General features: G+C 48.7%; 6 protein-coding genes and 1 non-coding gene across 7 annotated transcripts; 5 read left to right on the plus strand and 2 right to left on the minus strand.

Moving 5' to 3' along the window:
* Positions 1 to 224: 224 nt before the first annotated feature.
* EDB91DRAFT_1243410 (uncharacterized protein) lies at positions 225 to 1077 on the plus strand (the record flags this gene model as incomplete). Its single annotated transcript, XM_041322295.1, has 4 exons — positions 225 to 346; positions 397 to 479; positions 529 to 630; positions 683 to 1077. 4 exons carry the CDS (start codon positions 225 to 227, stop codon positions 1075 to 1077), a joined length of 702 nt encoding a protein of 233 aa, XP_041182732.1.
* A 6-nt stretch (positions 1078 to 1083) lies between these two features.
* EDB91DRAFT_1103661 (ARM repeat-containing protein) lies at positions 1084 to 5428 on the minus strand. The gene is made up of 21 exons (XM_041317344.1): positions 5119 to 5428; positions 4992 to 5064; positions 4874 to 4935; positions 4645 to 4825; positions 4378 to 4593; positions 4039 to 4321; positions 3872 to 3985; positions 3666 to 3820; positions 3527 to 3617; positions 3327 to 3477; positions 3095 to 3275; positions 2899 to 3048; positions 2804 to 2849; positions 2683 to 2750; positions 2559 to 2627; positions 2304 to 2510; positions 2071 to 2259; positions 1856 to 2011; positions 1616 to 1794; positions 1470 to 1560; positions 1084 to 1414 (listed from the first exon to the last, which is right to left on the minus strand). Exons 1-21 carry the CDS (start codon positions 5382 to 5384, stop codon positions 1247 to 1249), a joined length of 3096 nt encoding a protein of 1031 aa, XP_041182733.1. The 5' UTR covers positions 5385 to 5428; the 3' UTR covers positions 1084 to 1246.
* Positions 5429 to 5567: 139 nt separating this feature from the next.
* Positions 5568 to 6929, plus strand: EDB91DRAFT_1243412 (uncharacterized protein; the record flags this gene model as incomplete). The annotated part of the gene is made up of 3 exons (XM_041322296.1): positions 5568 to 5805; positions 5854 to 5946; positions 5995 to 6929. 3 exons carry the CDS (start codon positions 5568 to 5570, stop codon positions 6927 to 6929), a joined length of 1266 nt encoding a protein of 421 aa, XP_041182734.1.
* Positions 6930 to 7542: 613 nt separating this feature from the next.
* EDB91DRAFT_1243413 (Mechanosensitive ion channel-domain-containing protein) lies at positions 7543 to 10130 on the plus strand (the record flags this gene model as incomplete). Its single annotated transcript, XM_041322297.1, has 12 exons — positions 7543 to 7919; positions 7967 to 8072; positions 8126 to 8257; positions 8314 to 8541; positions 8592 to 8712; positions 8764 to 8895; positions 8946 to 8980; positions 9028 to 9144; positions 9191 to 9376; positions 9436 to 9498; positions 9556 to 9862; positions 9913 to 10130. The coding sequence occupies 12 exons, from the start codon at positions 7543 to 7545 to the stop codon at positions 10128 to 10130; spliced, it is 2022 nt and encodes a 673-aa protein (XP_041182735.1).
* A 288-nt stretch (positions 10131 to 10418) lies between these two features.
* Positions 10419 to 12482, minus strand: EDB91DRAFT_1234636 (FolC bifunctional protein; the record flags this gene model as incomplete). The annotated part of the gene is made up of 11 exons (XM_041321227.1): positions 10419 to 10672; positions 10723 to 10928; positions 10986 to 11172; positions 11209 to 11302; positions 11375 to 11434; positions 11489 to 11562; positions 11633 to 11783; positions 11831 to 11914; positions 11974 to 12101; positions 12154 to 12268; positions 12321 to 12482. The coding sequence occupies 11 exons, from the start codon at positions 12480 to 12482 to the stop codon at positions 10419 to 10421; spliced, it is 1515 nt and encodes a 504-aa protein (XP_041182736.1).
* A 218-nt stretch (positions 12483 to 12700) lies between these two features.
* On the plus strand, positions 12701 to 13612 carry EDB91DRAFT_1103689 (uncharacterized protein; the record flags this gene model as incomplete). Its single annotated transcript, XM_041317345.1, has 4 exons — positions 12701 to 12925; positions 12982 to 13109; positions 13195 to 13459; positions 13513 to 13612. Coding segments are annotated over exons 1-4 (678 nt in total), but the record flags the coding sequence as incomplete, so codon positions are not given.
* A 322-nt stretch (positions 13613 to 13934) lies between these two features.
* Positions 13935 to 14015, plus strand: EDB91DRAFT_t27. Its single transcript has one exon. It is a non-coding gene; the product is annotated as a tRNA-His (tRNA).
* Positions 14016 to 14024: the final 9 nt, after the last annotated feature.

Here is a 14024-nt window from a genome sequence, read left to right on the forward strand (position 1 = left end):
ACTGGTATCAGACAGGTTTCGAATGATCTGTTATTATCATGCCTGTCTGTTGATATCCTCCGACTTCTCTGTGCCAGTCTGCACTTCGTTATTTCCAAGTCATCTTTTGAGCGCGATGGCCATCAGCTTTAGGACTGCCCGAAGGTTCTCAATGGGTCGCTTTCTATTTAGACGCAATTGGATATACAGCTTCTAACCCACTTATTTCTTTAGGATTGATCGGAATGCTCTCTCTCGCATGCTTTGTGTTCTCCCTCTTTCTTTGGGGGACCGGATACTTCAAGTCCAACAACATCGGTGCTATGATCGCCATCTCGACAGGCGCATTCATCGGCTCACTGTGGACGTGAGCCCATTCTGCTGTTAGTCGTTGTACATCCGAGCTCACCCACGCAGAATATTTACAAAGGTGGTATACAAACCGCAGCTCGTTTCAGTAGAGGCCACGTGGGCTTTTGCCTTGTTACCTTTCGAAATATGTAAGACATTTTACACGAGGCGAGACCATGCATTAATTCTTCCACATAGTACTAGGTCTTTTCTCCGTCAACCTCAATATCGCAGATGTACCTGCTGCACATGCCGCCTACCTGTGCCTCGCAACGCTTATATGGCTCAACGCAGCTCTGGGTATGTCGGCGTCCTTTGCTTGTGAGAGACCAGACGCTCAGTGCGACAGCAGTTTTCATATATGCGGTAACCATCATTCTCCTTGCCCTCTTTACTCAGGCTTCGCATGACCGTGACGTTTGGTCCCGCGACATTGATTCAAGTCCATCTCCGTTCCCGCTGCATATCATCGTCGCATACGTATTTTCATCTATGACTCGACCCTTCTCTCTAGCCGCCCGTCAAAACAGACCGACGCCCCCTGTATCAAAGGATTACTGTTTCCCTGGCTGTACTTGCTCCCGTAAACTTCCCAATTCTTCGTCTCTTTCGGACCTCCAGACACTCGGGTCAACCTTGGAGAACACTACCGATGATATATCAAGGACGCACTCCCTTATCAATATTCGTGTTCCGACGGCGATGGAAAGACCCAAGCCAATTGCCGTCACGCTTCGGTCAAGATAAACTTTTACTACATACGCAATGCACTTGGATTTTATTGTCATCTCAAATGAGAAACCATAATATCAATTCAGATGACGAGAAAACATGAAAGTATTCAGTTCAATTGTACAAATAACTAGCAATGATGAGAGTATAATAAGGTGTCCCTTCTCGATCGTTCATCTCTGTCTTACTCGCCCCGAAGTTCGTCCTGGAGTTGTTTGAGCAAAGTGGGATCCGCCTTGCTTATGTACTGATTGAAAATATTTACGCCTCCACAGGTCCTCTCGGCTTCCTGTAATGCCGCAGCCACATAATTAGTGAGCTGAATGGTGCGAACAGGATCATTGTCCAGGAACTGCCAAATATATGTGGGGTGAGAGAGGAACATCGACATTTCAAAAATCACTGACCATTTTCCGACGATCAAACTCCATGGTGTTCTCAGAATCCGCATAGTATGACTGTGGCACCTGATCGAGGTCCCAGTGAAGTGTTAAGGGGCTGGCGGTATAGCATCAGCGCGCACTGACAATGTTTGTCGTTGTTACAGACTTACCTGGCATCCTCATTTTCAGCCAAGTTCCTGCTCTCTTTGACCTCAAAGAACACGTCTGTCCAGAGGTTGAAAATCTCGGTCGGTAAGCGATCAAGCACTTCAGGACGACCGGTTGATACGAGAGACGCTATGCCGAGAGCAGCTAGTTTGCGGTGACGAGGCTCCGACATGTGGTCGAACTGCCATGCGAGTATAAGCATGTGAACAAGCACAGCACTCGATGACAATATAAGGACGAACCTGCCGCCACCAATGGTCCAGTACTGCTTCCCAGATTTTAGTTTCTGGGAGATTCGCGGTCTGCGTTGCCAATACAAGCTGCATGAACATCTGTCTGTCTGCCATGGCAATCCTCGCAAGTAAATAGATGCATTCGGTGAGCAGGGTTGGCGAGCTCTAAGCAAATTATTAGCACATGCGCTTTAGCATTCAATCAGTCCAGATGCATGACTCACCTCGTCGTGATTAAGAAGGTCAACAATGTAACTAAACAAACCAGCGTCGTGCATAGCTTTTCCCCAAAGCGCAGCGGGAGCTAACTGAGTCAGGAATTGGAGACAAATCAGTATGTCTTTCTGATTGGTCAATATAGCCTGGCCCGTGAGCGCTTTTACGAAAGCCTCCATTAGCGAAAAGGAGAAGCTCTAAAAACTTAGTGGCGCCTTTAGGTGAGTGATAAACAAGGTACCTGCAAGACGGCAGGAGCGTCGGCAAATAAACACGACTCGACTATAGACACTATCTTGCCAAGCAGATCTAGATTGTTCGACAACAGAGACACTGCTAGAGGGACCAAGTCGATAAGACCAGGGCCGCCAGCACAGCTCAACGATGATGAGTTGCGAACGGCAGCTAGCCAAAGATTAAGCGCGTCTTCATCGAGGTTGATGGCAACCTTCGCTCACGTTAGCACGCAGCACGTCGGCATATAGAAAAATCTTACGCCCTGGGAAAGACCTTCTCGAACAAGTGGGACGATAAGGGGGGTTAAATATGACTGCTCCTTCATCGCCTGTATACATAATATGCATGAATGGTATTGCGATATGCAACTGCACCTAACTCACCGACACTAGGCTTGTCACGATGACCAAAAGTTGAGCTTTGAATAACCACTCCTCGCCCGCAGCGGTCCCTAAGGTAGGTTGAACAAACAGCCTGATTAAGGAAGTGTCGATAGGGGCTTACACAGCTGGGGGATACCTCCCGAAATCATTTGTGCGTGTGGCGTAATCTGGTGACAAATGTGTATAATGTGTTACAATATTGCACGGAAAACTCACTCGAGAACCCGCACGTTCGATTACCACATTGAGACTCTTGGCTAGACGCTGTTTCACTTCCATCGTGTCCGCCTCGCCCATAAGCCTCACAAGTTCAGTGACTGCTGCAGGCAAGAAAGGTGTGAAGACATCAATGTCAAAATCGACAGTCTATATAGAGTGAACATGGATCGCGAACAACGAAAAAGAAACGTACGTCAACGCACTCCCGCAAGGCTGTGGCGGCAGTTAGACGAACGACAGAATCCGTCCCAGGTCCTCTGTCTCGTAGCAAGTGGATCAGGATTTCCCAGACTTTTGGATCATTGGCTGGTGTACACATGTCACTAATCCATCTTCCAATAAGCCAGGCTATACGGCGCTTGATGATGGGATAGCTAGTGTAACATGAGTGAATGTGACCTGGCACTACGACAAATCAAACTCACTTTTGGTTCGTCTCCATTGCCTCTGCGAGAAGATTATGTTCCAACCATTGATTGAAAGGAATGACGTCTCTTAGGCGAGTCGCACAACGTCCAATAGCACAGTACAGGGCTTCCTTTTGTATGACACTTGCCAAATCGACAGTCGGTTGCGCTGGAAATAGGCTCATCAGTACAGGCACACGTGTGAACTGTATATTCACCAATTGTCTGCTTGAAGGTTGTCTCAAGTAGCGGCGTGACATAATCCTTGTATTGCGACGAAAGGGTCATCAAGACGCGTTCACCGCATGGCTAAAAAGGTGAGACTCGCGACAAGGGGAATCTACATGTGGAACGCACTCGTAATTCATACTCCCATTGATCGTTTTCCTTGTCTTCTAGATTGACCCATTCTTCCGGGTCAGACATCCAACCCTTGAGATCTGCCGGGTTCAAGGGGATGAAGCGCGTCACGAGAAGCCGAACGGCATCCTCAACAAACTCTTGCGAAAGAGCTAGGCGACTCTCGTCAGAAAAAGACCACAATTCCCAAAGACAGTCAATACTAGTCTCGGTTTTTGGGCCACCTTTGCGAAACGGCGTCCATCTCGCGAGATTTTCCTTGAAAAGGACCATTGCCTGGAGGAGAAAACGCACCGGGAAAACCGCCGTCGGGGCGTCTATGCAGAAATATGAGTAAAACGAGCATCAGGGCGGAATTAAGCTCAGAAACCTTGGATCAGCTCCGGCGGACCATTGGTAGCTTGCACAACTCTATCCCAATAGTAAAGGACGATTTCGTTACCTGTCGGGAGCTCAACAAATTTTACAGGTTCAAGCTGTTGTAGTCTGCGGAAAAATTTTCCAAATACGCGGACATGACGGGTCAGTCTGTCAATAGACAAAAGTGTGATACGGTCTGATGCCCCAGATTCTCTCAAGGCAAGGACGAGGTTGATGCGAAGTTCAGACAGTATCTTCAATTGTCCGGTCGAACTCTGGAAAAGTTGCAAGAACTGTATAGTTATTGCCTATCAGTCGCGCTCATAGACTTCTCGCAAGGGAAACGAACCCAAGGCTCGAGTTTTTCAAACCCGCCTTTTTCAGGCTTTATGAGTCTGGGCCAGAGCCAGAGAGCCATCTTTGAAAGACACTTGTAGATGAGATGAGCCACGATGAGATTGTCGGCAGTGCGCTGATCGCCAAGCGCTGGCGGCACGAGCGCAGAAATCATTGCCGACAATTGGGAATAGTAGGCGAATATCACTTCATGAAGTTGATCGATGATCTAATGTAGAATAAGGCCGTGAAGTTGATAACGAGATGATGAGGAACATGCATTGGCCATTGTTTTCACGCCGGTCAACATCTTGACGCCACTGAACTCCTTCAGGACACAGTTAAGAAGTGCGAGACCCCTGCGAAGGGCAAGAATTGACCGCGGGTCGCTATTGGGAGAAGCGCACAGCACTTGAAGATTGGTGCGGATGACGTCCATGATGTCGGCTAGCAGCGAAGACCTAATCTAGAAATTAACGCGTAACCCTGTGAGATGAAATCAAAGGTACCAGTTCATGGGGTAATCTTGGCGAGCAATCTTCGCAACGATTATTTCATTGCACTCCGCAATCTTGTGGAGTGAGTCGTAAATAAAGGCGAAAAGCGACATTGAGACAGAATACTTACCGTATCATCTTCCTCGTCAAAAAAGGTCATGCATCGTACGCGGATCCTAACTCGGTGCTCATCCGATAAAAGCCTGTTTAATGTTAGCGAATAGACAACGCGTCAGTGTCTTGAATGAAACACGCACTTCCGTGATTTCCAGTGATTCAACGCCTTGTTTTTGAATTGTATGATGCTTTGCTTCCTCACATGCAGCGGTACTGATCGGGTGGCGGCGATCTCATGCAAACCATCGAAAGTCCCAAAGCAGTCCAACAATTCCTCGACGCGTTTACTCGACGCGCGAACTTCGGCTGGGTTTTGAGACGACGCTTGAGTGATGACTCGATACAGCTCCTGCGGATCGACGACCTCGGTGACGGGCCCAAGCTTGGATAGTTTGGCCATGTTCATTGCTATCGACAAAGGATCGGATAATCTCAACCCCAAGAAGACGCAGTGCCACTGGAAGTCTGGATCAGATCACGTTTTAAGGAAGTCAGTAATTAAGTGACAAATAAACACAAATAACGCGTGCCAAGCGCCCTGACGCGGCTTAGTCCTTCATAAAGGTTTGATTGTGATTCACTTTACGCCATGCCAGCAACTCTCAAGCGTAGGCATGATGACGAGCTTGTGGAAGACTCCGAACCCGAGAGGGAGGAAAAAAGGCAGCAGAGGGAGCAAGGACGTCTGGCAAGGAAGAAGAAACGTTTGCGCTTGGATCTACAGCAGGCAGACCAAGATTTCATTGAGCTAACCGACTCGGAACCCTATCCTCCTGGTCCATCAACCACTGTAGGCGCTCAGAGTCAAGTCGGCGGGTCCGTCGGCAGTAAGCGTCCAACTTGACAGTGTCTCCCTGATGCTCATGTTCTCTCAGGTTCCAGCTGCAGTCCACTGACGGAGCTGGCTTCTTCCCCGGAACTTGAAGTCACCGATGATGTTGTGGTCGGTGTACCATCGCTTGCTTCTGGTGAGGCCTACATCAGCTATTGAATCTCGGGTCACTGAAGAGGTCCAGGCATCGCTCCTGACCAACGTAAACATCGGGTAAATGCCCCCGATACCACTCATGGACCCTATGATGCGCAGAAAAAGCTGGGTACGAACTGCCCTTCTACATGTCCCACCCCACCTCCTATTGCGACCCTGGAAGTGCCGCTGTCTAGCGATTCCGAGGGTGAATCCCGCCTGAAACTGTCTCGCTTTGCTTTCGGAGCGCTTTCCTCTAAAACTAAGGTGACCAACCTTGGAGGTTTATCGCGTTCAGGTAGTGCTGCCGCAACAGAAACGCTTCGAGAATCAACCTCTACTACGAAAGCCAGGCTGAAGCGTCCCAATGTTCACCGCTTCTCCAACGAATTCTCGGATACACAACTTGCATCTCTCACCAACTGCGTCAGTTGCAGCCTGGAGTGGACCTCGGCGAAGATTGCGAGCCAAAAAATTGTTCACATTCAAAATTGCGCAAAAAAGAAGTGCCTTTCGGATGAGACAATTCGAATTCTTATACGCAAGGAGATTCAATCATCCTCCGACCAGAACGCTTCTGAGAGGGGTGAACAGAAAACTGCGGAAGGCGAAAAATCGGCCACTTTCTTGGAAACGGTTGTCGACGAGGTTTCCCGAACAAAGAGAGGCAGACGCCCGCAAGTTCTGGGAACCGTCAAGTCTCTCCCTGAAACTCGCGGTAGTATACTGGGAAGAGCGCGAGCTGTCCTTGACACTTCTATGCAGCATGGAGACTCCGTCGTAGGTGCTCGGGCCCAGGGAGGCAGGAGTGATGTTCCCTGTACTCAAGCCTTTGGGACCAGCATGCTTGCTCGTCGAACAGACTCCTATCCTCTCGCACAGTCGGGTCCACCGCAGACCCAGGCTTTCGGTGAAAGTGCCCTCGGCCATTTGCAGTCCAACTTAGGCCTCGTTGTATTACATGCTCGAACCTCTGGTCTATAAGATCAATGTGTGGATCAGGCGACTTGCTTCTAGCGACCCCAGGTTCGAGTTTTCCCCAAGTTGTCATTTCAAATGCAGATGCAGATTCTTTCCTCAAGCTATTCCCCATCCATACGTCCGCCTCTCCATGATCGTCAGCAGCAGCGCAGTTGCATCGCAGTATTAGCACCTTCAGAATCAATCGCTCAAGGGAATAATATTCCCTTTTACTATCTCCGACTCAAACCGCCAAGTATTTTACATCGCACATAAATAGCTCCCGCTTACTTGGCAACACGCCGGGACTGATTGCAAACGTTGGCGCTGGTTCAAACAAGGTTGGACTTGTAATTGTTTCACCTTGGTCTCGACGCGTCTTTTACTCCTCCATCATTTCCGTGGCATTTTGTAGCATAAGATTCAGATTATAATGTTCTGCCATGACCTGCCAATCCACAACAACGCCTAAAGTCCTGCGGGGGCCTTACGTAACAAAGGTATATAGTCAGTGGTGCGCTCCACCCCTTGGCAAAACTATCAAGCCTATTAAGAACTAATAAGGCGCCAAACTGTCTTCCAAGTATCTCACCACCTAGTTGCTTTTTTCGTTGCTACTTGCTTTTGATGACTGATCATGCCTGAATGTCGCTCCCCTGAAGACGGCATTACTCCCCTCGACCATTCCAAGTCCATAGAGCATGGTTTTCCCCGGGATGAAAATGGGAATCAGCCCGAGACACCGGACCATACCCATGTAGAAGAAGATGGTGATTCAGATACGATCTCGACAAACTCTTCAGATGAATTTGACTGGGACGAAGAAGAAGTCACTAGTCAAGCGGAGAATCCGGAAACCGGAAAAAAGGCGAGGAGGGGTAGAGCACTTTGGCTCGGCTTCATGAAGCTTGCAAGGCCAGTCAGGACTCTACTAGTCGGCGTTCTTGGTGCTGCATTCTTCATAACTCCGCTACTGGTAGTGGAGTTGAGGTTCAAGGACAAGGAAAGCGTTCGGTTGCAAGTCCATGCTTGGTCCCTTTGGCTGTCGATCACTTGGGCAGGCCTCTTGCGCAACATACTTGCTTGTGGATGCCAGTTCCACGCATTGCGATCTACGTTATCTTCTTATTTGGGGGCCAAGTTGAGCGCTTGAAAACGCAGATTGAAGTATGTGCTGTTCGGATTTCTTGAGGCCAATTTGACTGAATACATTGGTGTAGTTGACACTTGCTGTCTCGGCATGGCTCAAGCTCGTACTTGATATATCGTGGGCTTGGATAGCGCTATCTGCAATCACGACCTTCTACAAACCTCCTGGCTCGTACTGGGTTGTTATCAACCGGGTTATGCAGGTAAAATGCTCCTTTATACTCTATCACAATGGCTGCATGTCGCTCTCTTTTAACAGGCTCTCTTTACTGCAGGTATCATCCTGCTTGTGGAAAAATTGTTTTTACGATTTGTTGCCATCAATTTCCACCAACGTGCACTTGCGGATCGTCTCGCGGAGAACCGGATGGGACTGAAGGCGCTTGACCATCTATCGAATGCGCAGCCCGCTCCTGTCAAGAAAAGTCCACACGCAAAGAAAGGGCACAAACATGCTTTGAGCTTCTTTCGGGACTGCATTCGACCTGTCCGCGTTTCACGGCAAGGGTCACCGTCGAGATGAGACAGATGAACCAGCCAGCGAGCAGACCAGTACACCTGCTACGCCTGTCCAAGAGAAGAGCGAGCACGAAATACATCATCAGTCGGACAAAAAGCGCCATACCAGTCGCGCTCAGACAAAAAGACGACGCAAGAGGTACATGACAACTAGTTGTTGTTGACCAGCTGACTGGTGCTATTGGGCAAGTCGCGCTGAAGAATTCCAAGCTCCACCGCGGTGGCGACTTCTATGCTCTGGATTCTGCTAGGAAGCTCGCCAAGAAACTCTTTGATGCTCTCAGTGTCACCAGCCCTGGACGTTCTCATCTTGTCGTTGAAGGTATGGTAAGTTGATAATAAAGAAGATGGCCTAACACTATTTCTTGATAGATTTTTACCCCTTTTTCCGTTCGACTGCTGAGGCGGTAGGTCACTCCATTCCAGTAGTTCATCCATCTCACATTTTCAGTAGCATGCGGCTTTTGCTATTTTTGACAAAGATGGCAATGGTGACATCACCAAGCGAGAAATGCGGGAAGCTGTACAGAGAATCTATCGAGAGCGTAAGGCCCTCACTGCCAGTCTGAAAGTGAGTCCATGACTTCATTCGAAAATTATTGCTCATGACTTTGTAGGACGTTGGCTCAGCCGTCGCCAAGCTGGATGCTGTCCTTGTTTGCATTGCATTGCTCGGTATTCTCTTCGCATGTCTCCTCATTTTCAACAGGAGCGACACGCTAGCCTCGCTTGTTCCTCTTGCGACAATCATTCTCGGATTCTCGTTCATCTTCGGACACTCTGCACAGACGTTGTTTGAGTCGGTAAGTCAAAGCTTCTTATTCGTTTATTATCCACGTCAAGCTCGCTCCTTTTTAAACAGATGATCTTCATATTTTCAACTCATGTCTTTGATGTCGGCGACTTGGTCATGATTGACGACCAGGTGTGTTCTTCCCGCAAACAGCTCGCATCAATTTTTTTTAACACACCATTCCGTCAGTACCTGATTGTCAAAGAATTTGGTCTATTTTCTACCACTTTCCGTCGTGTTGACGGTCAAGAAATCATCGCACCGAACTCCTTACTGTCTAGCACAAAGCTTGTCCATAATTTGCGCCGGTCGAACAGCATGTGGGAGAGCACGACGCTGATGATAGCGTACAATACACCCCTCGAGCTCGTTGAGCAACTCAAGGCACGCATCCAAGCCTACATTACAGCAAACAACAGGGAATGGAGTGGATCTGCGGTGAATATCGACAAGATGGAATTTCAAAATGCGATCCATCTGACTGTGGCTGTTGAACGTAAGTCTATGTGTACCTAGCCCGACTGTGGGGCCTGATCTCTGCTTCAGATCGCCCGAACTGGCAGGACTGGGGAGGACGCTGGACGCGGAGGACTGCGTTCATGAAACATCTCAAGAGCATTCTGGAGGATTTAGATGTCAAGTATACCATGCCTATGCAGCCGGTGCTGCTGCCCGACTCCCCACGCCCGACGAGTGGGTTCCGCAGTGTCGGCGTGGAGGTGAATACACGTGGCGGCGAAGAGAATCTTACTGCCTGGAGATAAGATGGACTTTTGAAGTTGCATTGTAATGTGGCAGGCCCTTGTTGCAACTCCACCAGCTGCATCACATAGATCTTTTGTAGCATAGCGGACTAGTATCAGGCTTTACAAACTACTAGAGTCCTGTTGAAGGGTGGTGATATAGCTACATATGTTGCTTTAGATATAAACAAGTGCTTCTATGAGATGTACCAATAAACCGAAAGGCCGGCGCGTTGAAAGCCGGGAATCGAAACCCGAGATGGAAATATGCTAAGTTAGATAGAGGGCGAGCGTGAATGACGGATATAATCATGCTTTCAAGCTCAAAGCTCTGTCTGCCAAGCCTGCGACCTCGATGACGCCACCTACAAGGTGCAAGCTGCCCGTGACCAGCACGCTAACATTCAGCGTTTGACGTGCTTCATCTACGGCGTCCTCGATGGACGGTAGAACATGCACTGTGCCAGAGTAAGTTGGGACAAGCTTGTTCCAGGCTGCTTCAATCTCTCTCTGAGTTTTGAGATTGTCATTATCAGTTGTAGACATTGCCATGGAGGTAAGGTCTGCCAGATGCGCATATGAGCTTGCATTTGAGAAGGGTGACAACACTTACCGCCTTTAAAGTTGCCGCTAGCATAGGTCACATTACTGCAGAAAATGACCTTGGAGAAGAATTCTTCCTTCTTCTCCGGGCTGCCATGATTCGCCAGTTGCTCCTCTGTCTTTTGCAAGATGGCGTTCAGAAAATCATCTCCTGAACGTCCGCTGGTGCAATTGAAGATAAGCACTCGGGCTGGATGCCCGTCAGAAGCCGGGGAACTAGAACCCGATATCAATGTTTATGATATTGAAACCAATGCAGAGAAAAAAACACACTCCGGAAGTCCGACTGCTGGGCTTACAAACCATTCTAGACAGCACGCAAGGCTTTCTTTTGTGTGTGCCCCATCAAGGAACCACTTCGAACCCTCATGCTTCGGATCGAGTACTGTCTGGCAACGACCAGGCCAATGGGCATTTCTGAGGCCGTCCAGAAAAGACGTAGGAAGGGACCGCAATGGCTCTATCACCGATCCACTCTGCGTTGTGCTAGCAGCACCCCTGGTGTTGGGGTCTGACGCGGGAGAGTATGACTGATCTGTGATGCTGAGGAACGTGTGAACTAATTGTACCGCGAGTGCAGCGTTCGCTCTCTGATGAGCACCCGCAAGACCTGCGATAACGGATTAAGTTCGCGGTCAGGAGGGCGGCCAGACAACAACAACAAAAAACATGCCCAATTGAATCGTGGAAGGGAGGGTTTCGACAACTGTGAACTGAGATGCCTGTGGTGCAAATATATGAGTTGTAGATTTGAGATTTAAGAGAGGGTGAATTACCCTCTGTTCTACCGCACAATCGCGAAGCTCAGACATCCCTTCCTCAGGTTGTTCAACTGTCAGGGCAGGAACTCCTTCCTATAGTCTGTCTGTCAAACGATTATAATGTAGATCTGGAAGAGAAACACGCCTTATATATGCCACCCTTCTGGTTTGCAATTTGACTGAGCCTGTCCCCAAGAAGCCTTGTGTGGTCATAGCCGAGAGCGGTAACGCCTGTGACAATTGGCTTGGGGACCATGTTCGTGCTGTCGGAGCGTCCACCAATTCCTACCTCGAGAATTGTCGCATTGACCTGATGCATGAAATTAGACACATGAATGGTCAGTATCTGTGGCATACCTTGAGCTGCTTGAAAGTGTAAAACGCCATGAGCGTCAGGAAGCGAAAGTAGTTTGGCATGAAGGGGGTGGTGGTGGTTTCGCACTGATGGGATGCTTGTCTAGTACGAACGGCTATTGCCACGAGGGACGGACACTACATACCTTGGTATTCTTCTGGAGTAAATCCCACACCTCGAAAAAGTAACGAGTAAAGTCCTCCTCTGAGAGCGGCTCTCCATTGATGCGAATACGTTCACGGACAGCAACCAGGTGAGGAGAAGTATACAAGCCTGTGTTACTTGTCAAGGGACACTCTCGTAGAACTGGGAAAGTAAGACGCACCAGTTTTCCAGTCTGGCCTGGCTGATCTCAATATCGAGTCCGTGAAGGCGCTCGTAGATCCCTTCCCTTTGGTACCCGTGATATGTATGACATTTAAATCGTTTAGCTGGGATGGCTGTAGCGGTACCTCTTCATAAACGAGTCTGTGACGTTGACAGAAACTTCACCTCAAGTCCCACCCTGCGTAGATAATCGGTCATTTCAAGCATAGCATTAGGATTAAGCTTGACCCCTGCAGCACGCACGGCCTCCAGGATAGCAGCGTTAGTTTGAAGTGTGTTCAGTGCGTCTATGGCATCCTTGTAAGTCGGAGTAAGTGCGGTGGACATCCTGCGTCCGTAAAAACGAGAAAGTTGAGTATGTACAGCAATAGATCGGAAGGTGAGACAAAAAGGGATTGGCATCAGCTAAGATTATAAAAGATAACACAGTGTGGCCCGGCCGGGATAACTTGAATGTGGTAACCACATTTTTGACGCGTTACTTACTCAGAGATCACATGACCAGGCTATGAAGACGCGTGACAAAAATAGAACAAAACCTCCTGAAACACGAACCATACTCATGACTCTTGACAAGCGGCCACCATGGATAGATTTGTAACTGTAATCAAGCCCGCACGCTCGTCCAAGGAAAAGGAAAAATGTACAAACTCAACACGATTCACTCCATACCCTATATCCAAATTGAAAACCCAGAAGAACGTCCCAGATGCGATGTTGAAATCAAACTATCCAGAAGCTGTGGCACAGGACAAGGCGCGCTTGCGCCAGTGCGTAACTTTTAAATTGTCGTCGTATATGTTTCACTGAGTGTGGCATTTGGCAGGCTCATGGCCCCTCTCAAAAAAGACGGTACTTCCAAACCCTCTGCTGGGAAAATTACGAAGCACTTGCTGAACACCCTTGCGGACGAATCAAACCCAATTACTCATTCGAATATATATGAACGTTCAGGTGCGTTTCATTCTCCCCCTTCTCCCCATCCCATCCCCCCCTCCCATTTTTAATTTTTAAAATCATCTTAACACGAGTGGGACAGACCATATTACCTCGGCCGCGGCGGGACATCAGCGCTCCGAAGCGCGTGGTGGCGGACACCGTCGAGGGTACATTGACGAGCGCTCTGAGAAGCTAGAGGTCCAGAAGCATGAAAACGCACGCGACTTACGTCCAGTGAAAATAGACGAAACAGAAGGTAAATGCGGTGTGCTAAGTGGTGTACGCGTCTATATCAATGGCTACCTTGCGGGAACAACCGACATAGAGATGAAGCGGATAGTGGCTGGCGCTGGTGGGGTCACTTTGTAAGCTCACTCACTCTTGCGATCTCCAAAGTCTTATTCATTGAATTTCACAGGCATTCCCCTAGTGGCGCTACGCATATTCTCACGTCGCAACAACTCTCGGGTTCGAAGACTCACAAACACCTCACGTCAAAGCGTAATCCCGCACATGTGGTACGGCCCTGAGTGGGTGTTCGAGAGTGTGAGGGTGGGCCGGAGATTGCGAGAGTGGGAGTTCGCGGCCATTAGGCCCGAGAGCACTATGGATTTGGAAAAGATGTTTGGGAGCAAGAAGGAGCTGTAACTAGAATATTTCGGAGGCTGGTCCTCGTTATGAGACTTCCACCCCTGATCTCAAGAATGTATTGATACCAATTATTTATCGCTATTTTATTTCAATTGCTCTGCCTCTGAGGCCTATGTAATTTATTTTTTTATCCAGGCAGACACAATATGCCAGTACTAGTCATGTATTGAATTTAGCGATTCAATTTCGGTCCTTGTCGATTAGTGGTTAAATCATCGCATTGTGGAAACATAATCTGCGAAGCCGGAAGTTCGAATCCTCCCTGGGACATATCGGGAC

The sequence above is a fragment of the Suillus paluster genome (genome assembly GCF_016628075.1).
Source record: "Suillus paluster strain FC165 chromosome Unknown EDB91scaffold_4, whole genome shotgun sequence".
NCBI lineage: Eukaryota > Fungi > Basidiomycota > Agaricomycetes > Boletales > Suillaceae > Suillus > Suillus paluster.